Below are 24686 nucleotides of genomic sequence, written 5' to 3'. Positions count from 1 at the left end.
CTGCTCCCTCCCAAGTCCCTCAGTGCCACCTCCAGGTGACTGTCCTTGGGTACACACTGACCAGCTGCTGTCTCACAAGGGCAGTACTTAGAGCAGGATTGCACAAAGACACTTCCACCCCTGAGCTGAGCTGTTCCAACCCTCCAAACTCCCACCAGGACACTGAGATTAAGAGGATGGGCCCTCAGCCCCACTTCTGGAATTCTCCAACTCCCCTACAAAGGAGTTTGGCTGAACAGGGGAGTGCCACCCACTCTGAATTCATGCCCTTCAGGACACTGCTGCTGAAAAGCTGCATGACTTGTCAAGCCCCAGTGCTGGAGCAGCCTTTGAGCAGAAAAGCCAGCAGTTCCTGTGAACTCACTCAGACCAAGTTTTCCTTCACCACCTCTGCTTCTGTGGGAAGCTGACCTACACCTCTCCTGGATGGTGGTTTGAGGGAACGGCTGGTTGGGTAGAGCAGAAATTGATTAATGGAATGAGAACAATTATGAATGGCACAGGCAGAGATAAAAAAAAATGCATTCAGAATGTCTTTAATCATGTAACACTAAAACTTCTTTACAGTGTCATGGCAATCTACACTTCACCATCTGCTCAAATTTGGTTCTGCCCCCATTTTTCAAATACAGAATAAAAATGACATTTTAAAACAGAACACATGGCTGCTTCTACAAGACTTCACTGCTTCAAGTGATTATTTTTTGCCTGTTAGTCTTGTATAAACTTCTTAAATCAACATAATTCTTTCCATAAGAATTGTAAAAGATAAAGCTCTCTCCTCCATACCCTCAGACCTTTGTGACATGGTTAGGTGTGCCTTCTGCTTTAGGATGGCAGCTTTTCTTCCAGGCTCAGTATGCACCCCAGAAATGGAAAGTTGGGGGGGAAGGGGGGGAGGGAATAATGAGTTACTTTAGGAATATCTGAGTGTAATAAAGTTGAGAGGTTAGCTAGAAAGATTATATTTGGGGCAGAAGGATGCAACAAGCATCCATCAGGGCTTTGGAAGATATTCTGCACTACATTACACACAGAGGGATTTTGTTATGGACCATCAAAGAAGCTGTTGCCACGAAAGACAGAGGAGACAATCTTGCCAGTGGAATTGATGGTGCCCTCGCTGTCCGAGCTGGACTCGGAGTCGCTGCTCCCCGAGTAGGCGCCCAGGCCAGGCAGGATCCCGATGCACACGGCTGCTGAGGGACAGTGCACCGTGGAGCCTCCCACTGAGCTGCTGCCCAGGGACACACAGGAGGGCTTTTCTGCAAGAGAGAAACCTCAGTCAAAAAGCAGAGTGCGGGAAAGGCCTTTCAATCAGCGCAGGAACCGCCACGTGTCACTCACCTGCTTTCCCCACATAAGCAGGGGATGATTTCAGGATTTAATTAAAGCATAAGGCAGCTTTATGCTGTAATAAAAGCATTCTGACAGGAAGGACTTGCTACCTCAGGGGATGTTTTCCTGCTCATCACTAGTTTAAGCCCAGCTCTATGCTGGCATTACAATTTTTTTATTCTAAAGTTGTCAGTTTGATGCTTGTCAAGTACCAAACCCACTAAATAAGAATAAATGTCTCTGCTTTGAGTAATTGAGTAATTTTTTTTGCAATATAACAGCATAGTTGAGAAAAAGTTTTATTCCATTATTCTGCTAGTCAACATCTCCCATCTTCCATGGCTAATTAATTATTTCTGCTGTTCTGAAAGTTTACTGAACAGAAGGAGATTCAGGAAGTGCCTTGGGTTGTCGTTACACAACTGCACTCACCCGATTTGTGTCAGAGTAGCTTGACAGCAAGTCAATTGCAGCCCTGACAGCCACAGCTGAAACACAACTTAATTTTTCTTCTAGTTCCCCACAATTTCCTGAAACAAATTGATTTCAGGATGGACTGAATCACTTCAGAGCATAAAGCTCAATTGGATGTAAACAAATACATGCAATGTTGCTGTGAAGAGGAAGGGGATGATCTGTTCTCCAGGTCTCCTGCCCACAGAACAAGCATTAGGCTTGAAATGCACCTAAGGACAATTCCATTAGTTATCAGGTTAAACTCTTTCAGATTAATAAACTCTCAAAGGAAGGTGGACAGTCTCTATATGTGGAGACTTAAGAGCTCCTTAGACAAACATCTGTCAGGGGTGGTTTGGGGACATCCTGATAACTTGCAGAGGGTTCCCTGCAGCCCTATTTTCCATGAAGGCTGTCAGCTCCCACACTTACCATTTCTACTGCTTTACAAGAGAACGTGCCAACCAAAGTCCGTGCTGTCCAGTGAAGGAACAGAAAAGCAAAGCCTCTATGAGATTTAACCCCAACTCAGCTGCTGTTCAGTGACAGACACAGAGCTTCCCACACACAGAAGTTGGGACATACCTGGATTCTTTTCCTCGTGGTCAGTGTCTAATTTCAACCTCTTGACACTGTTACCACCATCTGAACTGTGGAAAAAATAACAGAGTGTCTTGTTCTTCATAGGCAACCACTTAATTACTACGAAGTCATTGTTACATCTTTGTCTTAAATGCTACAACAGGTGCCAGCAGGGTCCCCTGATGACCATCACCACTTCCAACTGCCTTTAACTGAGGCTCCTTGGGGAACATGCAGGATCCAAGGAAGCTCCAACACCTACCCGACACCTATCACTTGTGAACCTGGGAAAGGAACACACCTCTTAGAGTTCAAGTCAAAACCCTTGCACAGCAACCTGGAGCTGCCTGTTCAGCAGGATGTGCCCCACAGGAGAGTGGGAATAACTACCTGAGCTTCAGACACCCACATGGCCACAGCCTTGCACATGTGGAAGATTACCACACTTGCTGGGGCCAACATCCATGGCTTTTCCCTTGCAAGGCTTCCTTCCCCTCCTTGAAGCACCTGGAGAGCCTGTTTTAAAACATCTAGAAACCTTGCACCCAGTAAGCTCAGACACTCTTAGAGCACTGGACAGAGCTGCAGTGTCCACAAAGGTCCTTTCTGGGTCCAAAGTGGCACTGGGAGAAAGGAACATGACTTGGACTTCTGACTCTTCAGAGCTTCCATAGCTCTCCCCTGTCACTACTGAGATTTCACCCCCCACTCCTGCATGCTCCCAATGCTAAGGCATCCACATAAACAAATGCTTCCCAGATTCTGCAGTGATGAACTGATGAAGCACGAACATTAGGATGCATTAACTCTTTTCTGTCCCTATCAGAACATGCAGTACAGATGAAAGGTTATTCTGTGCAGAGAGCTTTTAATACTAATACATCCTTTAGAGGAAATTACAAAGCTCAAGGAGCAGATGTTGAGCTCACACTACACTTGCTTTGGGCCACTTTGCAATAAAAGATAAGATGGCAAAAATAGAAGACTGCAAAGCAAGTCTGCAATGGCACTGACATGTCAGTTAAGATGCTCTCTTCAAACAGATGCCATCTGCAGACTTTAGAAGTACCATTAAGCACATGCCAGCTCCTTTTGTACATCCTACTGGGTTAAGTACTATTAGTTACAAGACAAAAACAACATTTTTGGCTGCTTGTTATCAGCTCAGGGTTTTTTTTTTTCTGCCTTCCCAAAACCCAAACTATCACCCAACCCCACAGACATCAGGTGGTGGAAGTGCTTACTTCAGTTTTCAGACATGCAATTAACTGCTGTACTGGGAGCTAAACATCACCCTACAAGATAAGCTTCTAAAATAATCTCACATTCCCTGAGATGATTTGAACACACTGCACTTTGAGATGTCAGTAATCATCTTAAGTATTAGATGATTCATCTGGGGGAAATAAGTCTGGTCCCACATGCCTGGTTTCTCCATAACCTGTAGTACACCAGCAGCTGTGTTTGCAGGCCAAGATCAAAGCAGCAAGCACATCACAAACCCAGCTGGGATGGAAAGGGTGCTGATGTTATCAGTGTAAATCCATTAAAACAATCCATTTTAAACACAGGTAAAATTGGCTGATAAGTCAGACAACCTGAATGAAATTGCATTTGTGAGGTGACACTGATATCTACAAACAGAGATGTAAAACAGATTCCCTCAAACCCCAAGCAGGATTGCCCAAGCCTGGCACTCTAAAATGAAGATCCTGCCCACTTGCTTTACACACACTTATCTATTTGATTTGCTTCATGTTTTTCCCCACAGTTTGTGAGAGCCTATAGAAACAAGACTGGTCTTTTCTTATACCTTCCCCCTTTTTCTTTAGGGCTAAGGTTTACACCTCACTCTCTGGAGGCAGTTTTGGCCTGTCTCCCTTTACACTGCTAACTGGGTTCCGTTCCTCAGGAATTTATAGAAGTGTGAAACTAACCTTCTGTGTTTCACAGCTCCTGCCAACAGCTTTGCCTGAGAAAATTTGTTCTTGTTTTCCACTGACTTCATGGGCAATTTCTTCTCAGTTTCCTTCTTTGGGTCCATACTGACTCCCACTTTAGTGAGAGTGCTGTGAATTAAGGGTTAAGGATCAGCTGGGAAGGAATGGGGAGAACAGACATTTCCTCCCTGATATATTTATCCAGCTCTGCTGACAGCAGTGACCCAAGTTCATTCACATATTCTAACAAAATAAACTTATTTGTGATGACATTGAGCTGGTACCCTCAGCCAGAAGGGAAGATAGTTTGCCCTCTGGGGTTGGAGCTCTCTCTGGTATCAGGACCAGCTCTCTCTGTGAGGATGCCCAGGCAGCAGCCTGGGAGCTGCTGTTCTGAAGCCAGAAAGGTGTAACACAACACCCCCAGCACCCATGAACACATCCACCATCCTGCCTTTTCCTCAAGGCCTTAGAAAAGCAAAAAGGTCAGGCTGGACCAAAACAAACAAACCAAAAAGGCAATACAGTGCTTCCCCCCCTGTAGGGATCAACACATTTGCAATTCCAATTTGCTGCTCCTCACTCTAATCCTTAGCAGAAAAGCTAAGAAGCAATATGTGCACTCACTTCCACTCCTCAAAGCCTCTTTCTGCTGAGCCCAGCAGATTTCAGCCTAGCAAGACAGAACAGTTCCATTTTTGGGTTTGGTCTTTAGCACTCCACCTTTGCAGCTCATCTCTCTGTAAGGACCACAAGGATTCTACTGCTGGTCTGAGCACCAATCCCAAGAGAAAGGAGACTTTAATTAAGGGGAACTGTGGTCCAAGATTCACCCAAAAAAAGACTAAAACTGCTCAGAAAAGCTAAGCAGATTAAAACAGTGTTAGCAAGGTGGAATGCAGCTGAAATCTATAATGAAGTAGAGAAGCTTGAGCAGGTTCTCAGATGGGATGAGAAGGAGCAGGGTGTGTTTGTTAGGGCACACTCTGCACACACTGAACACATCTCCTTGTGTGATGAAGAGAAATCTGCCAAAGACCCTCTTTGTAGATGAGGTGCCAGGAAAGTCACAGAAAATTCTGCAAAAATTTGAACTGCACAGGCAAAGGGAAATGAACTTAAGTTTAAAAGCATGTTTATAAACTCAAATCTAGTGTTCCAACAGTCTCTCCTCTGACTACAGTTCCACAAGCTGGAGTTTCACAGATGCCCCAGTCACTGCAGACATACATTGGATACTGAATTTCACATTGATGGCCCATATATCTGAACCCATAGCTTTTTCGTCCCACTGAACATCTGAAAATCAAAAACTTCTAGACTTTGCCTTCAAGTGATACCCAGTCTCCAATCCCTTTACAGACAGGAATGTTCAGATGCCATTTATTGTTTGATTTTCCTAAGGATACAGCAGTAACCCACACTGTTCCTTACTTCAACCAAAAGTCCTCTCAGCCCAAGCCACTGTTCAATTTTATCTATTTTTGAGATGGCACAGGAGTGCCATCCTGTGGCTGTCTGAAGTCATCTGAGAGCTCTTCATGCTGAACATGATTTGATGCTGCCACACAATTCTTCCACACACTGCAGTGCTCAACTGCCACATTTAGGTCCATTACCTTGTTATATTCTAAGCCTGACTGAGGAACTCAAAGGCTTTTCTTTTAAAGATAGAAAATTACAGGCTTTTAGCTTCCATCCAGGATGGCATTCTCCTAAAACTCCTCAACTAGAAAGGCACAGCACATTTTTAGTAGGTATTTTATACATCCTGCTGTCATTAGCAAATGTAAAGCTATAGGCAGCCAAGAAGTGTTCCCTCTCAGGAAGACAACATTAGAAACAAACCTCTCAATCTTAAATATCAACTGCACTAAACAAGCTGTCCTTCAGTAAAGGCAGCTTCTTGGAGGGGGGACTGTTCCTACATTTAGATAGCAGTAAAGACAAGCTGATCTTGCTCTCAAATACTTCTTGGAAATGGCTTTAAAAAATTTGTAAATCTGTATCTGAACAGGGGGGTCTGGATAAGGTAAGGAACAAACAAACCTAGTTGTTCATGCAGGAGAAAGAAAAATTCCTATTCGTCCATGCATATGAATTTCTTATGCTCAAGAGTACATTAAAATATTCCAAGGCATATTTATCCTGAGGATGTATAATTTTGTGATTGTTCAACCTGAAAAATTAAGAAAAAAAAATCTCTGTACTTGAATATTGACACAGTTTTTACCATGAAATTAATGCCTCTGGGTAGCTTAAATTAAATGCTATTGCAGGAAAAAGAGCAAATAGTGAAATCCATTGGGTTGACACTGCTCTTATTAATTTGGAAGAGCATTTAAACAGCACCTATAGATGCAGCACAGTGGTTTTTGTCACTTCAGTGATAAACCATTAGTAACAACCTGCAGAAGCAAAAACCACTTTTGCATATCAGAACACCACCAAAAATTTCAAACACAAGTCAATTTAAAAAAGAAATTAAATGGGCACCACTTTTGATTTTCTCACAAGATGAGGTGACTGTAAAACATTCTCCCTTCCTCCACTCCATCAGCAATAAGTTCTACTGTTTAATTCTTAAAGTAAGACTTCAGATTCAGAGCAAAGACTGAGGTGAGATGGTCTGCACATCTTGATCAGGCTGTTCAGGGATCTGTGTGTTATGTGGCCAATTCAAGGCAACTTAAGACTCCCTCAGGGCTGGTATGGCTCAGCCCAGATGTACATGACATAACAAGAGCTGTCAGCTGCTCCCACAGCACCATCTCACACTGCACAACCCTGGATCAGCCAGCCCCATGAGCAACCATCACCAAAACTAAATATATCCATGAATATCCCACAAATAGATCCAGCAAATCAAGAAAATACTCCAAAGCCATCAGCTAACTGCAGCCTATTTCTGAAGTTAAAAAAATGCATCAGGATTGCTTTTCCATAAACACACTCCTGAGCTAATTGAGATGTTCTTCACAGGACACATGCTCCAAATTGTGAATTATTGACTAACACAAGGTAAGACCAAGCTCTGTAGTACCAGCACTATTCAATTTTATTTGCTGACTGGTTTTGGTCACCTCCTTGTGTCCACAAACTCTTTCACCTATACTAAAGCTTCCCTGAGCACTTGTGTTTTGTTCATCTATAACTCAAAAGCAATCTAGACAAGGAAACCATCAGATTCTGCATAGGTTCAGTAAACCTCAAAAAAGCAACATTTTGCTTAGCACAGAAATTCTCAAATCATTCCAACCTCCCTTGGCCGGCACTAATTAGAGAGGAAAAACATCCTATATGATTTTCTAGCATATCTACAAGAAAATTAGGCAAATTTAACAGCAAAGCCAAACTGTCCTGCTCTTAGTCCTGCCTACAAGTGTGTACTACCCAAAGAACCAAGACTCCATGGGCACTGACTTCCCAGAAGAAAATCAGATGTATTTAATTTCTCATCCTGAAGGTATCAGCAAGGGAAAAAGCATCTAATACTCCAAGAAGAATAACAGAGAGACCAATTCACACATTATTTCAAACAGAAATATTAAAATCCAGCAATATACAGCTAAAAAAAAGAGCATGTAATTTTCCTTAAGACAAAAGCAAAATATTAGAAATAATACACTGGTTTTTCTTTATGTTCTCTTTTAAATTATGGTATTTCATGACCTCACTAACAGAAAAACCAAACCCCAAGAAAACACAACCAAACCCCAAAACAATGCAGAGGGGAGAAGGAAAGGATCAAAGTAGTGGGAGTTGAGGGGGGGAATATCAAACATTGCAGGGGTCTGTCAAAGCTACAGTGAAACCATTAAACTTTGAAAATGTATCACTGTACACACTCTGTAAAGCAGCTTTATAAAAAGAATGTCAGCTGACAGAACAAACTACAGCCCACTCTTACCCTCCTCTAGGTAACCACCAGCCACTTTAGTGCAAAGGATATTCTGTATTCATTTAGTTCTTTCAGCTCTTCTTCCCTTCGTTGCTTTTCTAGTAGCTCTTGCTGCCGAGAAACCTCATCAAGGAAATGTGTCTCATCTTCATCTAAGCCTCTTACCATATTTTCTGAATAAAGAAAGAAGAAATTTGTTGGTTTCAGACACCAAGTCTGTCTCCTCTGAATGTTCTTAAACCAACCAATAACTAAAAAAAACCACACTATGTCTTGCCTCAAAAGAGGAAGAACATTTTCTTAGAGCAAACAATTCCTACCTAATTAGTTTTAACACCTGTTCAAAAATTTTTAAAAAAGTAGAAGCAAGACAACTCCTAATTTCCAAATAAAATCAAATTCTTTCTAAACATGCTACCCTACTTTAAGGAAAGTAGATGCTAGTGCAGCAGGAAGGTCTTTTATTTCCTGTTCTGAAAATGTTCAGAGCCTCTTGAGCAAATGATTTAATTAGAACGACAATAAAGATTATGTTTCAGGAAGACCAAATCTTGGTCTTTGTAGTCATCATCAGAAATCTTAGCCCAAACATTACCTTTAGTGTTCATTAAAGTTTAATTCTATATTTTAGGCTTTTACATGAAGTCACCATCTTTTTAATCTTCAACCCACACAGGCAAGCCCTAGTCACTTTGAGGGCAAACTAGGAAATCCATTTACACCAATAATTGGCAGGCTTGTGTCTGACAGAAAAGCTCTGGAAATCAATGATTATTTGGGGTTACTTTATAAAAGCCAATCCCTGCTCCTTCCAACTCATGCAGAGCTCATTCATAAATCTTTCAACAGTAACTTGTAGCACTCACTACTGCTACTGAGGACCCCTTCAGAGAGCAAAAGCAGTGGCACTCAGGACATTTTTTGAAGGAAGTGACATGAATTAATCTCATTTTCTGCCTGACTCATCTGCAAACCAAGAGGAGCAGCCAGTGAGGTGCTTTGAGCTGAGGTTTTATTGAGGTTTCCTCCCAGGCACTCTGCAGCAGGTTTTGCTCTCCAGGTTAGTTGGGGTCTGATATTCTGCTGTGGTTGCATGAAAAGCAGAGGTGGGTTTGCTTCTGAGGGCTGCTTCCTATTCCAGTACTTGGATTACCAAAGCAAAGCTGTTGCAGATCTAATATAACTGGCCAAGAAAAACTATTCATTTAGGCAGTTCTTAGAAGCACTTCCTATTCAGGCTGAGAGCAATTTTTGGGTGGCTCCTTCAGCAAGAATTGCTTAGTCATGTTACCAAAAATGACTCCAAAAATGGGATCAAAAGTCTACTGAAGTTTACTGGAAACTCTAGGTGGAAAGAATCCTGTAGGTCCAGCTGGAGACTTGAATGCATTAATGCTGCTATCTGTACTTGCCACTTTTCAAAGGGCAAGCACTCTTCTATAAAACCAGAAATTCAAACTTTACATTAGAAGAATCAAACATCTACTTCTAAAGAATCAAAACATGTAAATTTACTTCTACCAAATCACAATCTTAACTTTCAAATCACTTTTAGTCAAATAATTATGGCTTGGAAATAGCTGCTCTAACAGGATTTCTTTAATTGATTCAAGCATGTGTTAAAGAATGAATTTAAGAGTCACAAAATCACAATACTTTTCCATTTCTTTGTGGATTGCTATCAAGTTTGTTTGGGATTTTTTGGGGTTTTTTATTTTATATGCAATACAAGCTCAGTATTCAACACTTTACAGGCATGCAGCTTGATAACTGCAAACACCTTTTGAATTTTGCATGTGTGCAGTGCTGCCTCAGTGTCCAAAAGGTGCTCCTTTAAAAATTCAGGATTTCAAAAATACTCTTCTGAAGCCTTTGTTTCCCTCTCAGAGAGGGAGACAAAACACACAGATATGTCCTTTACTCAGAAATTGTGCACAGCTGTTGCATACCACACATGCAGTTTGCTGCTTACTGAATTTAAATTGCTCCTCAAACTCCTGCTGCTTCTTTTCTCTCTGTTCCTGGAGCCTTTCATACAAGGACCGTGGGTCATATGCCTCCTCTGGGCATTCTGAAAGGAACAAATCAGGAAGGGAGACCATGTTAGAAACACTAAACCACCAACAGTTCCTTCATATAAAAACCATTTCAATTATAGAATACAAAAAGCCAATACTTTTAATTTCTATTTCCCATAAAGTAAAAAATTCTCAGACCTTTTTCCTGTAATTACTGACATGAGCAGCACTTCCCCTGCAGAGAGCACAGCCCCTTCCCACACAGTGCAGCCACCTCTGCTTCAGTATTTCAGTACCAGGGGCAGGGTGGAGATTCTCCAAGTACTCAACCTAACAAGGAAACTCGTGCTCTTGACACCAGTAAGCCCAGGATGAAACAAACTGCTTCTCTCAGTCCTAGGTGTCTCCTCCCAGAATTTCTATTTCCCACATAAGTGGGAAAGTGGAAAAAGTGAAAAATTCTCAGCTCTTTTCCCTGTAATTACTAAATTGAGCCCATACCTTTTGGGTCCTCAGGTTTTCGGACCTTTTCCCATTCCTCTTGCCTTCTCTTTCGCCGCTCCTCTAGCTCTGCTTCAGACACGAACCTCTTGTTAATCACCAGGTCAGCAGTGCCATCTCCCCCTTCCATTGTGGAATACTGTCTGCTAAAAACACAATCAGGAGTCTGATCATGCTTTTCAATGAGTGATTATTAAATATCCTGAAAAACAGACCTGCTGTCCTAACAGTAACTCCAGTTCTCCAAAGAACACTGCATAGTAAGCACTGACTGCAATCAGTCACTGCATAACTGCTAAGACTAATAAGCAACATCTATTACTCCTTCTTTACTCTTTTTTCATAATTATGTCTTTCCTGCTAGTTGTCTGCCTCAGGCTGTTTTTCTGAAAGTCATGTTCTAATGGATTTACTCTGCTTAAATAAATATTTTAAAAAAATTAAATTAAACACCCTCATCTACACTCTCATCCTTTTATTTCTGTTCCTCCACATATGTTCTGAAGAGAAATAAAGTGATGGCAAAACATCAAATCCCAAGTTTTTTTGGCCAACCTGTGAAAATTTGAGAAAGCTTGCCTGTTTTCAGTTGTTGAATGCATGTATTTAGAAGTGATTAACAGTGAAATTTCAGAAATTAACAACTCTTCTGGTTTTGGCTGGGACAGAGCTAAATTTCTTAGTAGCTGGTACAGCTCTGGGGTTTGGGCTTGGTGTGACAAGAACATTGATAACACCCTTGCAGTTTTAGCCTAAGTCAAGGAATCCCCAGTGTCTCACACCCAGCCAGTGAGGAGCTACACAAGAAGCTGTGAGGGAGCCAGGACAGCTGTCCTGAACTGGCCAAAGGATATCCCACAGAACCATGACCACACAACACTGCCCAGGATATAAACTGGGGAGAACTGGCTGGGAGGCCAACAGCTGAGTGAGAAAGGGCTGAAACAGAGCTGGGGTTGGGAAATGAGCAGCACTTCCCCTGCAGAGAGCACAGCCCCTTCCCACACAGTGCAGCCACCTCTGCTCAAGATTTCAGTACCAGGGGCAAGGAGGAGATGCTCCAATAGTCAGCCTAACAAGAAACTCATGCTCTTGACACCTGTAAGCCCAGGATGAAACAAACTGCTTCTCTCAGTCCTAGGTGCTTCCTTCCAGAACTATTCTGCCAGCTCCATGAAGCCCTAATGCCTGTTTGTGTTTTAAGCCTGTACATCAAAACTGTACACAGAAGTACAACATAAACACAACACACAGAGCTGCTCATTTAAAGACATGCAAACAGAACGTTTTTCTACTTTATCATCTCCCTGGATAACTGCAGCACGTTAAGGACTGCCCACAGTTCTGCCAAGTACTGCTCATTTGGGATCTCACCCTGCATTTCAGCACAGAAGAGATCTCAGAACTCTTCCAAGGAGGAAGGGATGCAGAAACCCAAATAAGGGAAGAAACCTGTTTATCATCCTTCCTTCGTACCACAAGGAACCAGTCCTGCAGGAAGTCCTGAAATCCTTACAAAAACTGATACTTTTGGGGGGTATTGCTTGTAACAAAAATTTAAAAATTGAAGTCCCAGGAGAAATCCAGGTTAGAGCACTGGACAAATATTTGTTACAGCAGGAAGCATTCTTAAGGTTAGAATTACTAAAAGAAGTTAAGACAAAAGAATTCTCTTAAGAGCTGGGGACAGGAAGGACAGATCCAGGGCTGGTGATTTTATCTTCTTTAAACTTTTCTTTCTTTCTTTTTTTAATATCAAACAAAAAAATCCACCCTAAGACCCTAACTCCACTTTCCAGAAAGCATGGAAAATTTGCTCTTTGAGTGCAATTTCTGAAGGTGGTTCAAGCTGGAAACTTACAGAGAAGATAAAAATTGAATCTCACTGCTGAATACAGGTCCTGATCACAAGGCCAGCTTTCCTATCCATGTGCTGCATAAACAACAAAATTTGTTTCTCCACTTGTGTCATCTCAACCTATATATTTAGAGAGGACACAAAAAGTTCCAATATAATGGTGACAGAAAGTAATAAAAACAAAAATTGGTGTCTGACAGTGACAAACCCATCTTGGGGAAAAGAGATGAAGGGGAAAAACTCCATCAAGCAGCATCATGCAAGTTCACTTGCACTCATAAAGTTTGGTAATCTTGCTGTATTCTCTGTCCTCTCCCATCTGAAGCTAACACAAACAAACCAGACCCAAGAGAAAACATACACTTGGAAACTTATTCCTATTTATCTGTGGTTTTGTCTGGTGACTAGGTATTCAAGGGCTATGCTGTCACTGCAAATGACAAAAGTTTGTCACAGTTGTAAACCACGTTTTTGTAACACCAGATGGTAACACCCCAGGATCACAAAACCTCCCAAACTTCACCCTTGCCACCACTGAGGCTGGAACAGATGTAGGGCAGCGCCAGTGCCTCGAGTACCGGAGCGCAGTTTCCAACAGACTCAGCCCTCATTAAATAGCAAACGCGACTTACCGACCCGTTCCATCAACCCACCGGGGCCGGGCCGGGCCGGGCAGCGCTCCCGCACGGCATCAGCTGAGGCGCTGCGAGCCGAGCCCGGAGGGGATGAATCGGCCCCACCGGCCTGAACCCGCCCCGGGCCCGCTTCCTGCGGTACCCCTGGAGCTCGGTACGGCCGTGCCGGGCTGGAGCTGCTCCGAGTCCTCTCCGCACCTCCCCTCCGGCCCCTCGAGCCGGAGCGGCTCCCGGCCCGCCGCGCTCGCGGAGCCCAGGCCCGGCCCTCCTCACCCCCGCACTCGGAAGGGCCCGGCGGCCCGGCCGCGGCCACTATCCCCGCCCCCGGGAGCTCCCTCCGGGCGCTCCCTCCGGTCCCGCCGCCCCGGGCCCGCCCCCGGCACGTACCGCGGCCTCTCAAAGCGAGCGGCACCGCCGGGCCCGCAGCGCCGCCATTGACCCCGCTCCCCTCCGCCGGCCGCCCGCCCCTTCCGCCCGCCGCGGCCAACCGAGCGAGCGCTTCCTTGGTTGGCCCCGCCCCCGCGGCAGCCAATCGCCGCCGCGCTTACGGCGGGCAGAGCGGCTCGCGAAGCGGGCGGGGGTTGGCTGCAGGGACGACGTCACGGCGTCCCCGGGCCGCGATTGGGCGAAGCTCCGGGCCGGGGGCGGGGCCGAGGGCGCGGCGGGTCGCCCGGGAGACGGCGGGGGGCGCGGCCGCGGGCGAGGAGGGGCCGGGGCGGGGCGGGGCTGCGCCGTGAGTCGCCTCCATCTTTCGGCACAAAGGAGCGGCGGCAGCGCCGGGCCGGGGCCAGGCAGGGGCGGAGGGCGCGGGGTCCGCGGCGGCCCCGCTGCGCTCCCGCTGTGCTCCCGGCGGGGCTGTGCGGCGGTGAGGTGAGGCAGAGCGGACGTGGCCCGGCTGGCGGATGCCGCGGGGCTGGGGTGGAGCGGAGCGCGCATCGGGGTGAGGGGAAGGGACCGCGGCGGGCTGGGCGGTGGTGGCCCCGCTGGCGGCCCCATTGCCGGCCGTGCGTCCGTGTGTGAAAGCACCGTGCTCAGGCCTCCGCTCCCCCAGGCGTGGGTCCCGGTTGGGGCGGGGGCCTGGCCAGCGCAGCCCCCGGCCCCAGGCAGCGGCCCGGGGCCCCATCGGCTCCCGTGGTTGATGCCGCTGCCCCCAGGGATCCCCAGTACCCCGGCTGCCTGGCTGGGGCCATCGGGGGAGGGCAAGCCGGGGGTACTGGGGATCCCTGCACCTCCCTGGCCGAGGTGCAGCCCCCGGGCTGGCTGAGCTCTGGCGGAGGCCCCGGAGCTGGGAGCTCGCTGGGGAAAGCGGCGGGAGGTGAATGAACGGGGGTTTGCCGAGCTGGGGTGCCCCGAGTGCGGCGCTGCTCGGGGCCCGCAGGGGCTGGGACTTCCTAACGGCGCCTCCCGGGAGCGGGGAGAGCTCCCGGGGCACGTATGACTTGCAAAACACGGGCTTGGCCACAGTGGGGTTGGTGTGAGGGGGGCAAAATGCCATCGAATCGCGGAGTCACGGACTCCAGGTGCTGCTCCCCCAGCGCTTGGCAGCTCGGAAACACGGCAGGGCTGCTGAGCCCTCGGATATTGGTACATCAACGGTACATCAGATCCTGAAAGCTCTTCATGGCTCTCAGTGTGAAAATGCTTTTCTACAGCAAATTTTCTGGCTTTACAGGGGAGATGTGGAGGTGTGGAGCGGGCTACCAAATGCACTCGTTTACCTGGAGCTTCTGTTTTACATTCTGGGGTGGTAGATTGGGGAGCGGCACCTCTGCTGCGGGTGCCGCAGCACCTCGGCTCTGCTCTCCCACTTCAGTTCCTCTAAAGCAGGATTTTTTCACTGCTGGTATTATGCCCATATCGAACATGAGTTTCTCTTTTGAGCCCTTTGATTCTGTCCTCCTGATCACTGTTTCTGTCTCGCAGGCCTTCACTGACCCCCTCTTTTTAGGAACTGGTTGGGTTTTTTTTATATGTTCTGCTGTGTAGCAGTAGGTGCACTGTCCCTTCCAGGCACAATCCTAGCGTAAATCCCAGGAAAGGCTGTAGTCACCTTACTTGTCACTTTCTGTTTCGTTATTGCAAACTGTGATCCCCGAGCCCAGAGTTCATTTTGGTGCTCACCCAGTGTTACCAGTTTCTCTCACACAGTGAAACTTTGGTCCATGGAGAAGCACAGACATAAGAGCTGCCTTTTCTCTCCTAAATTAATTCAGCCTGCTCTGATTTCTGAATGCTGGTGTGTTTGGTAGGGCTTTTTTTTTTTTTTTCATTTTATGTCTGTGTCAGTGTTTGTTTTCTTCAATATAGAGATTTTTTTTTCTACTTAGCAGTAGCTTTGCCTCAGGATTTTAGTTTTTCTGTCCTTTGTCTTGCATTGAATGCATGTATTTGTTTTGTTGTTGTTTTCTTTTCTCATGCTGGTCCTCAGCTCAGTTCTGCTAATTTTCTGTACATCTATCACTACTATGAGATTATTGTCACGTGGAAATCTACATCCACTTGTTTACTGTGACTTTCCCTTGTTTTCTTCCTGGTATTAAAATTTTTGCTCTCTTCTTATTAAAATATACAGATTTCTAAACAGTGAATGTTCTCATCACCTTTGAGCCACCTGAAATATTCCCTTGCATCTCACGTCCTCTTGGACTCCTGCGTTTGACTGTGGATTTCCGGAGGACTCTGCATTCTCAAAACTTGTCATATTATTTTAAGGGTCTGTGATGCTGTTAAATGTGTTTTTGTTTTGCATTTATCCAAATGCACAGAATTGATCTGTTCTTTGATCTAAATCTGGCCCATTCTTCTGTAAGCGCTTTTGCCTGTGTCTTTGTTCTCTGCCCAAGTCCACTCAGCAAAACAGGCCCTTTCTCCTCCTGGCACCCATTCCTCTGTCCCTCCCTTTAGGACATTGCTGTTGTTGCTTTGTGCCCCAATCTCTGCTGTTTGTGCCTATTTATAGGTCTGCTTGAACAGATTGTGAATTTCCTGTGGTGTGTTCTTTTTCAGATGAGTGAAGCACAATTGTAGTTGTGTGATCGCTTCTTGTCTCTTCCCTTTTCATCCAGACATTCTCTTGAGGTTCCTAAATGAAAGTTTTCAGTTTCCTCTGTCCATCACTTGAGTAGGAAGCTCCTCCAGGGTATTTTAGTGCTGTGTTTTGCATTCTGCACCACTCCTGTGATAACTCTTGCTGATGCTGATTGTTTATTAGCTTGGTCTTGCTTGTTTACCCACTCTTAGATTGCTGATAGAGCTAATCCAGCTTGTCCACACACCTCCCTTATCAACAGCTGTGATACCAGTGTGTGTTTGCAGGGAGGTGGGCTTATTGGTTTCCCTGAGGTCTTTAACTTTCCTTTTTATTTAGCTTCAGCCTCCTATACAGGGAGTTTCACTGCAACACTTTGTGGTAGCCTCTGTGGTATCTTACTGTGTGGCCTCATAATTTGGTGATCACTCAGTGGCTCTCTTGTTCTCTCACTGATACATTATTCTGTGCTTTTCTTAATGTTCTTTTTTTTTCCCTCTCAGAGGGACATGATGGTTTTCTGCACAACCCTGCAGTGCTTTCCCTTGGTACATTATCAGTGTTTTCACATAGGAGGTCTTAGCTTGAAGTGCATTTCATTTGCTGTGAGTCTAATGGATAGGACTGAAATAGATCACTTACAATGTTTTGGTTCCCTCCTGTGAAGTATGACATCCCTCATATTCTGCCCTTCAGGTGGAATCAGAGTCAATTCTCCTCAAGCTTTTTGCTTGTTTGTAAAAATTGAGGAATAACAGGAAGATATTTATTTGTGTAAGCAGTAAGTCAGTGATAAAGGCAGTGATTTGTCATAGGACACTTGCTGGCCTCTAACTCCTTAGGTTTCTTCATTCAAATTTCCTTTGAGTTCATTATCTCCCCTCCCTGGCAATGTGCTTTGGAAATGTCCTCAGTTGCTCATGTAGCTATGTGCTGACATCCTCATAAAGTGGAGTAAGGCTCACCATGTGCACTGGGTGCTTTCCCTCTAAACACAGAGGCAGCAACACAAAATGCTGTCAGCTTGTAGTAAATTGAAGGCCAGCTAATGTCATGATATTTGTCCTGTTCTGCTCCATTATTAATATGTTGTGTTCAGCATTTCAAACTGGTTTTTGTGTTTTTCTTTTTTTTCCTCTATTTAACTTATGATTGCTCAGTAGACTTTGAATTTATTCATTGCTTTAAGCAGTGCAGATCTTACACTGAGATTCCTTGTCTTTCAAGTATCTCATGTACTTTGTATTGCCTTGTGTCCTGACAATATATTTAATTTTCCTGGTCTGTGTGTGGTAACTGTAAGGCTGGCATTGCAGGGCAGTGACTGTGCCAGCATGATCTTTATTTCCTTTCCTATTCTTCATTATATTGCTGAGGTCTAATAAAAGTCAGATGTTCACTCATGACTCACGAGGTTGCGTGGCTGACCAATGCATCATGATCTCTCTTCAGAAGTGCTTGTAATTACCTGCCCTTGATCTGCCATTCCTGTGGCCAGGCTCGTGCTTTGGGAGCACAGCTCTGCCATGGCAGCTCTGTGTGGGCTTTGCCTGTGCAGCAGTGCAAAGTCTGGGATGAGGGACTGCTCCTTGGTTTTTAGTGTACATTTATTAGATGGAGTTCAGTGGGTTATCATGATCAGTAACAAGAAATCCCATCTTTTTCCTAATAAATCTCTCCCCTCAGGGAAATGGTGGTTTCTGAGCATATTAAACACAGCTGTCATTATTTTTCTCCCTTTCTAAGGCTTTTTTTTTTTCCTATAGAAAATGCCTCCCTTTTGCTCTAAATATCTGAATATCTTGGTGTTGTGTTAGGTGGGAGAAGGACGAGTATTGAGGACTTTTTGATCTGAAGTGTTGGTATGGGTTTTTGGATTTCTGGCTTCACTGCCTGTGCACATGGTGCAATTACAGCTTGAATCACAGGTTAGGGGGCAGGAGGCTGCACCATTCACATTTATCTTATACCTTCCTGCAGACAGTGGGACGTGCTAGAAAGTCATACTGAAAAAAGAAAACCCAGCAACCTGCTGATGCTCTTTTTTTTTTTTTTTTTCTTCCTCTAAAGGCAAAGCTGTCTGGCATGGAGCAGGCTTCGAATTGTTCTCCCTGCTTTTAAAAACACTCAGCTAATGGTGAGTCCAAGAATGGTGTGTGTTTGCACTCAATCTCTGGTTAATGTATCAGTCCTGAAAGAAAAGATTAAAAAAAAAAAAATTAACAATAGGTGAGTTATTCTCTCTCTAGAGCATTACCCCTTTGTAACATTCAGTGAAGTGGTGTTTATGTGTAATTATCAAAACAATTTAATCTTAATTCTCCTGAAATTCCTCAGAAAGTTATTTAGCAGAAGCCCCAGGTGGCTGAGACTTTGTGTTCCTGGTACTGCTACAGGCTTTTGAAAGCCTCTTAACTAGTTTTTTGTGCTTTCTGCCTTTTTTGACTAAACTGGGAGCACAGTTTAAGCCATATTCAGACTGACTTGTGAGACACGTGCTCATCATCCTCCCACTTCCCAACCCACCTGCACTTGGCCGAGCCATCTCTCAGGCCTCTTCCCCCCCTTGGCCACAGCACATTGAGCAACTTCCTCTGGCTTTCTTGGTACTGGAGGGGCCCTAAAACACTGTAAGGAAACACCACAGCTCAGTGGTTGGAGCAGAACACCTTTGAGACCTGGCAGGAGCACTTGTTACACGTGGCTGGTGAATCCACAGCAGGCTCTCTCCTGGCAGACTTGTGGCAGGGCAGAAAGGAAAGGTCCTGAAGAGATGGATGGGGAGAAATGAAGCTGAGTTCTTGTGTGGGTGGGTTTTTTGTTGTTTTAAGTTCTGTGATGAAGCACTGGAATGGCTGCCCAGGGAAGTGGTGGAGTCACCATCCCTGGATGTGTTTAAAAAAAGCCTGGGTGTGGCACTAGGTGCCATGGTTTAGTTGAGGTGTTGGGGCTGGCTTGGATTTGATCTTGAAGGTCTCTTCCAACCTACTGACTCTGTGATCTTGTGAAATGGGTGAGATAAGGGGGTTCCAGTGGCCTGCCCAGAGCTGTTTCAGGTTCTGTATTGAGCTCTGGAAGCCCCAGGTAGTTCAGGAATTGTGCTTTCCAGGAGTGCTTCTGAGGCAGGTTTGCTAACCTAGTGACCTACATGTTGTGTTGGGCTCAAGTGACAGTCTCTTGAGCAGCTGTCACTGTATCCACTCACAGGAGGAAAGGGAATTTGAAGGGCATTTCCTGCTCTGTCAGTACAGTCCTGAAGTTTGTCTAGCAAAGAGCAGCCAGCTTTCCATGGCTGGCAGGGAGGGCCACAAAGGTGGCTCTCAGCTCTGCCCACTGAAAGATCGGGCCAGCCTCTGATGCTGCTTCAATTATCAAGACATGGGATTTTCTGCAGTCTGTTTCTAGACATTGTCTGCTCACCAAGGCAGTTGTCAGACAGCTGATAATGCAGGCTTCCAACTGAGGCATTGCCGAGTTTTTCAGCAATGTTATCGAAATTTTACACTGAAAACAGTTTGTGGAATTTTAAATGTTCATAATAGCTTAGTCATGCCATGTAGCTGGGCTAAGTTCTGTGGTCTACAGCAGGAGGCTGTTGTGTCTTCTACAGAGTAGTTCTGCACCCAAAGTTCCTCTGAAAACAAGCCCAACTCTGAGATAGAAGAAAGAAAAGCACTAAGATTAGTTTAGACAAGAAACTGACAAACTCTGAGTTGCCACCCTTTTGGCTCACTTACATGGGGCTGGTGGTTTGCTGACAAGAATCTGCCCCTGCTTCCAGCAGCCCCTCCCTGAGGCATCTTCCTGGTGCCCACAATGTGGAGTTGGATGTCCCTGTGCTAGCCCTAATTTTAGTTCCCAGGGCAGGGCTGTGCTGTGACTGAGCTGCTCAGTCTTTTGGCTTACCCCTCAAAATGCTTTTGTGGTTTGGGTTTTGCTCATGCACAAGGTTCTTTAGGTATTGCAAGGAGCTGATCTCCACGTGACTGAGGAGAACTCTTTCACTGGTTTTTTGATACTGATATAGATAAAGTCTTATCCTTTCTGAAATGGGCTGTTGTAAATTTTACTGGACAAAGTTTTTTTTAAAAAGTCTCTTTTTTTGGGGTGGGGGGGCAGGAATTTCTTTGCCATTCTATACCTCTGCTTGGTATCCAAAGAGTTGCCTTCCTTCCAGCATTGTGTGTTCTGGAATTTCTTGTGGATTTTTGGGAGAGTTTTGGGCTTTTTTTGGTGGAGTTTTTTATTTAATATTGAATCCTGATATCGTGAATGCTTTTGTCAGAATTGTGTTGTTGATAATGCCTTTAACTTTCTGGGCAGCAAGGAAGATTAACTTAAATTAATTGAAAGAGTTATTTATAAGCTTCCTAATGAATGTCTGTGCCAAAACTTAATAGGGTATAGCTAATCGATTTTATTTCATGAGCTTGTATCCCTGCAGTTTATAGGATTAGTGTTCCTTGCCATCTACAGGGCATTATCTTTATCTCCCTGGCACTTCTGAAGCAATGCATTCTCCTCTGCTCCTTGGGCAACTGCTGAGCTTGTTCAGCTCTGCCAAGCCACATCACCCTGCTGGAGGCACCTCTTGTTCAACTTCACTGGGCTGTCAGATACCACTATCTTTTTTAAAGATCATTATCTCAGAAGTGCTTTCATCTGCCTCAAAGCAGAACTTAAGCTCAGTCTCTGATAAGGAATTTAATGATCCATCTGTGGCTTGGGGAGCTGAGATGCAGGAAGCATGATCGATACCAGCCTTGGTTTAGACATGAAGCAAAGTTGGGGTTTTCTGTAGTACAAAGGACAGTTCCACCTAAATGACAGGTGACAAATGATGACCTCTGAGATGGGGAAGCTCAAAAGGTGATCAATGCTTCAGTTTCTCTTTCAGAAAGAGAGCTGAATAGTCTGATGCCTGGCATGTCCTGAGCATAGTGTCTGTATCCAGAGGTAAGGGAAAAACTGCAGGGAGGAATCCCTGCCAGGCCTGCTCTGGTGAGGCTCATTTAAGTGAGAAAGTGAAGTTCACTTTAAATCCATGCTGCAATTTTAGCTTTCCTGTACCAGCTTAGAAAAGGAGTTTAAAGGAAGTGAAAAGACAAAGTAGTGCGATGTGCAAGTGACTATAAAATCTGACTTTCACAGTGAGTCTACAGAAAAAGAAACTACTGTGGTGGTAGTTACTGTCTGCTTCTTTCTGCTTCACATCAAGTCAAGCAAGAGATCAGATCCTCAGCTCTGTGTGTGTGACAAAGATGAATTACCTAGAGAAGGCATCAGGGTTAGAGCCCAATTGTTTGCATAAACCTTGTACAACCCTGGGGTTTTCACTGATGAGCACTTGTGCAGGAGCTGGAAGGCTTTGAGACATGATGAGTCTCCCTTTCAGTGAAACTGGCATGCTCAGGGTCAGTCTGTTTTTGGTTTCAGGTGCTCTTGCCTCAGTAAGAAAGCAACCAGCTGTGGCAATGGCTTTGTGAAATGCTGCATGCCAGTAAAGGCTGCTTCCCATCATGTTTTGACACTAGTCTAAACCCTCCAAGGTATTTTTAAAGAAAATAGAACTGAATTAGGGGTTTGCTTCAGATTACACAATGTGGTGGTTGGTTACCACATGCCAAAGCAGCAGCAGGGTATTTACCTGCTCCTCCTGAAGCCTGTGCTCCCCTGGCTGTCTGCACTGCGTGGAACCACGCTGGACACCCAGCACCTGCTGCTCTTCAGCTGCACAAGTCTCACAGGTGAGAGGTTGTATGTCAATGGGATCTCCTGAGAAAGTCTCCATTTCACATTCTAGTTGTATGTCATTTACTGGAAATTCTTGGTTTTCAGTACTATCCCCATTGTTTCAAAATTCTCCTTATTAAAATAGCTTATTTTTCAAACAGGCTGCTTCTTCCTCATATTCCTGTATCTTATTCCTGTAAAGTTGATTATCTTGCAGCAATTCATAGCTGTGTTTCCTTCTGGTCTGAACTTTCATCTGACAGGCATCACAAGAATTTCCATCTCTTCCTTTTTAGGAGCATCATTTCTTTGGGAAAGAAATGCTGAGGAAGTATTTCTAATTATTTTATCTTCTTAATAGGAAACTGCTGGCCAAAACTCTTACAGTTTTGCTTTTGAAAACTTGTCAGCTTTGCTGTGTGGTTTGTTGACTGAGCTCCTGTGTTACTCTGCTTAAGAGGGGAAATCACTGATCTTACTCTTGTAGTGGTGGCAGAAACTGGAAAAGTGTTTTTGGTAGCTGAAACCATCCCCATTTATGTGCACGAGGGTTTTTTTGTTTGCTTGGCAGTGCACTCCATTTCATGGAAAGAAGAGGCATTTTCCATCATGAGGCAGGCAGTATTATGGTTGGCTAATTGAATATTTGAGGGGATGAATCACTGACTCTAGGGCTGCACATTGCAGAGAAATGATCCCAGTGCCACTTGGAGCCAACTCCTCCACTGGTGTGCTCGGTGAGATGATCCAGGGAGGCCTCTCTGGGGCAGGCTGGGCACCTGCACTGCCAGGCAGGTCAAATCCACTCCTACAGCATCCCTTCCAGTGGATGATGACTTTGTCTTTCCCACTTGGACATTCAGCCACAGCAGGTTGGTCAGCCTGTGGAGCTCATGACTCCTTTGTGCATCCATGCCTGTGCTTGAGCCTGCCAGGAGAGCAGCTGCTCCCTGTGCTGGGATGGTCCCAGGGCCAGGGAGGTGTGGGGGGCACTGCAGGCTGCAGCTGGCAGCTGCTTTTCTCCTGTGTAGGGAAGGTGTCCTGCTCCAGCCACATCTGGTCTGGGGGCTGTGTTGAGGGCAGGATGTGCTGGGGCAGCTGCTCAGTGAGAGTCCCACAGAGGAGGTGCTGGGCACTGGCATTTTGTGCTGTTTGGTGAGAGCTGGAGCACCAGCTACTTCTTATGGAATAAAATTTTTATTAGTTTCCTTTGCACTTCAGAACCTTTCTTCCTGCATTTGTGCTCTATCCAGACAAGCTGGTTTGTGAGCAGATCTGTAGCAACCTCTCCTACCTTGTGTTCCTCATTATTTAGCCTTTCAGTTTGTTTCAGGCTTGACAATGAGCTCCTTGTATGTGATGGTGAGCAAGAGCCAAGTGAATGCTGTCAAACCCAGCTCTTTACTAAATAAGGGGAGTTTATCCTGTCATTTCTCTCTTCCTGTTATCTAATCAGCTTTTATAATGTACTTTTATTTTCTGCTCTGTCTGGAGCAGATATTATTGCTTCTCTTCTTCCTCCTGTAGGGAGTAATTTGAGGTGAGGAGTTGGTCACTGCTCTGCACTTGGTGCTGTGTAATCTGGAATACCAAGGCTGTAGAAACAGGTTGGGTTTTCTGTGTCTAGTCCTAAAGCTTTTAGATGAGAAACTGGGTTTTGAAGCCTTAAGAGAATTCCCTCTGTAAAGGCTGAAAATAACAGTGTGGCTTGATGTCATGGCAGGTGTAGGGAGGAGGTGGAGTATGTCTACCTTAGATGCAGTTTCCAAGTGAATTCTCTTTTTTTTCCATCTCTCCTCAGGGACTCCTCAGTGCAGTTCCTAGGAGTGAAAGCAGAGTCAGTAATGACTCAGTGCCCACCATAAAGGCTTACAGAGCACTGCCTTTTCCAAGAGACTTTGTGCCCTGGAGGAGAACAACCCACTTCTGCCACAGCACTTTGAGCTCCCACAGCCATTCCTGAACCAAGCAAACTTACAGGTGAGTTGACCATAATTACTTTGTTTTAATCGTGCTTTAAGTTGTCAGCCAGAAAAACTTAGGCTTCAATAATCAGCTTTAATCTTGACATATGTCTGGTTTTGTTTCTTTAGGTTCTTACTCATTGTTAATCTCTAAAATACAGCTTTTCCATTCTTGTTTTGATGACAAGATAGATTCACTGTGTTAACATTTCCATAAGTTACAGAACAACTTTATGCAGATTCTAAAGCTGTAACAATTTTAGATTTTAGCATTATCTTGCTAAAAAGCCCTTAAATGACCCAGATTCATAAATACATACAAATTCCCTAGAAAGACATGATTTGCATTTAGCATAACTAGTTCTTTTTAAAATCAAGAAAGTCACTTTAACCAGCTGTGAACTCAGACAGTTCTGTTGGAGGTCTTTGCAATCTGCCCTGGTGCCTCTCATCTGCTTGTGACTTGACTGAGAAGGTGCCAGCAGGATTGGCTCAGATGGGAGGACTCAGAGCCTGATGGCCAAACTGCTTAGGGCAAAAAGCAAGCGTGATGTGATGCTGAAACCCTTTTGATGATCTGTGGTTTAGGAATTTCTTAACCAAGAAGTCAAGATCTTGTATTTTTTTCCTATTAATATCCCTTGACGAATTGAATTTTTTTTTCTTAGTTAGCCTCCAGTTAATGTCTTAATACTGGACATTTCACTGTGCTAAAAGATGATGTGCTTCACA

General features: G+C 44.9%; 2 protein-coding genes across 5 annotated transcripts in view; one reads left to right on the top strand and one right to left on the bottom strand.

Moving 5' to 3' along the window:
- Positions 1-520: 520 nt before the first annotated feature.
- On the bottom strand, positions 521-13764 carry PSME3IP1 (proteasome activator subunit 3 interacting protein 1). Of its 3 annotated transcripts, none has more exons than XM_071440669.1 (8): positions 13617-13764; positions 10737-10882; positions 10190-10288; positions 8264-8390; positions 4314-4442; positions 2380-2444; positions 2227-2270; positions 521-1265 (listed from the first exon to the last, which is right to left on the bottom strand). In XM_071440669.1, exons 2-8 carry the CDS (start codon positions 10864-10866, stop codon positions 1023-1025), a joined length of 837 nt encoding a protein of 278 aa, XP_071296770.1. In that variant the 5' UTR covers positions 10867-10882; positions 13617-13764; the 3' UTR covers positions 521-1022. The 3 variants fall into 3 exon arrangements, with proteins under 3 accessions (XP_071296770.1, XP_071296767.1, XP_071296769.1); XM_071440666.1 differs by having other exon boundaries at positions 10737-10879; positions 13617-13747; XM_071440668.1 differs by lacking the exon at positions 2227-2270 and having other exon boundaries at positions 10737-10879; positions 13617-13747.
- Positions 13765-13959: 195 nt separating this feature from the next.
- RSPRY1 (ring finger and SPRY domain containing 1) overlaps positions 13960-24686 on the top strand; it is a 36188-nt gene continuing 25461 nt past the window's right edge. Inside the window, exons 1-3 of one of the 2 annotated variants that reach the window (XM_071440659.1) lie at positions 13960-14099; positions 18328-18394; positions 23792-23970. The gene's annotated coding sequence lies outside the window, so the exon portion shown is untranslated. The remainder of the gene's footprint in view (positions 14100-18327; positions 18395-23791; positions 23971-24686) is intronic. The other variant, XM_071440660.1, reaches the window with a different exon arrangement.

The sequence above is a fragment of the Agelaius tricolor genome, unplaced genomic scaffold (assembly GCF_023055355.1).
Source record: "Agelaius tricolor isolate 1412-34295 unplaced genomic scaffold, bAgeTri1.0.p SCAF_15, whole genome shotgun sequence".
Classification (NCBI taxonomy): domain Eukaryota; kingdom Metazoa; phylum Chordata; class Aves; order Passeriformes; family Icteridae; genus Agelaius; species Agelaius tricolor.
Note: the sequence above shows the minus strand (reverse complement) of the source record. Positions and strands in the feature narration are given on the sequence as shown.

Coding starts and splice junctions, on each gene's coding strand:
- PSME3IP1 (XM_071440669.1), bottom strand. CDS start 10,866: ATGGAAGGGGGAGATGGCACTGCTGACCTGGTGATTAACAAGAGGTTC. Junction 10,289..10,736: donor AAAACCTGAGGACCCAAAAG/GTATGGGCTCAA, acceptor TGTTCCTTTCAG/AATGCCCAGAGGAGGCATAT. Junction 2,271..2,379: donor CCACGAGGAAAAGAATCCAG/GTATGTCCCAAC, acceptor TTCACTGGACAG/CACGGACTTTGGTTGGCACG.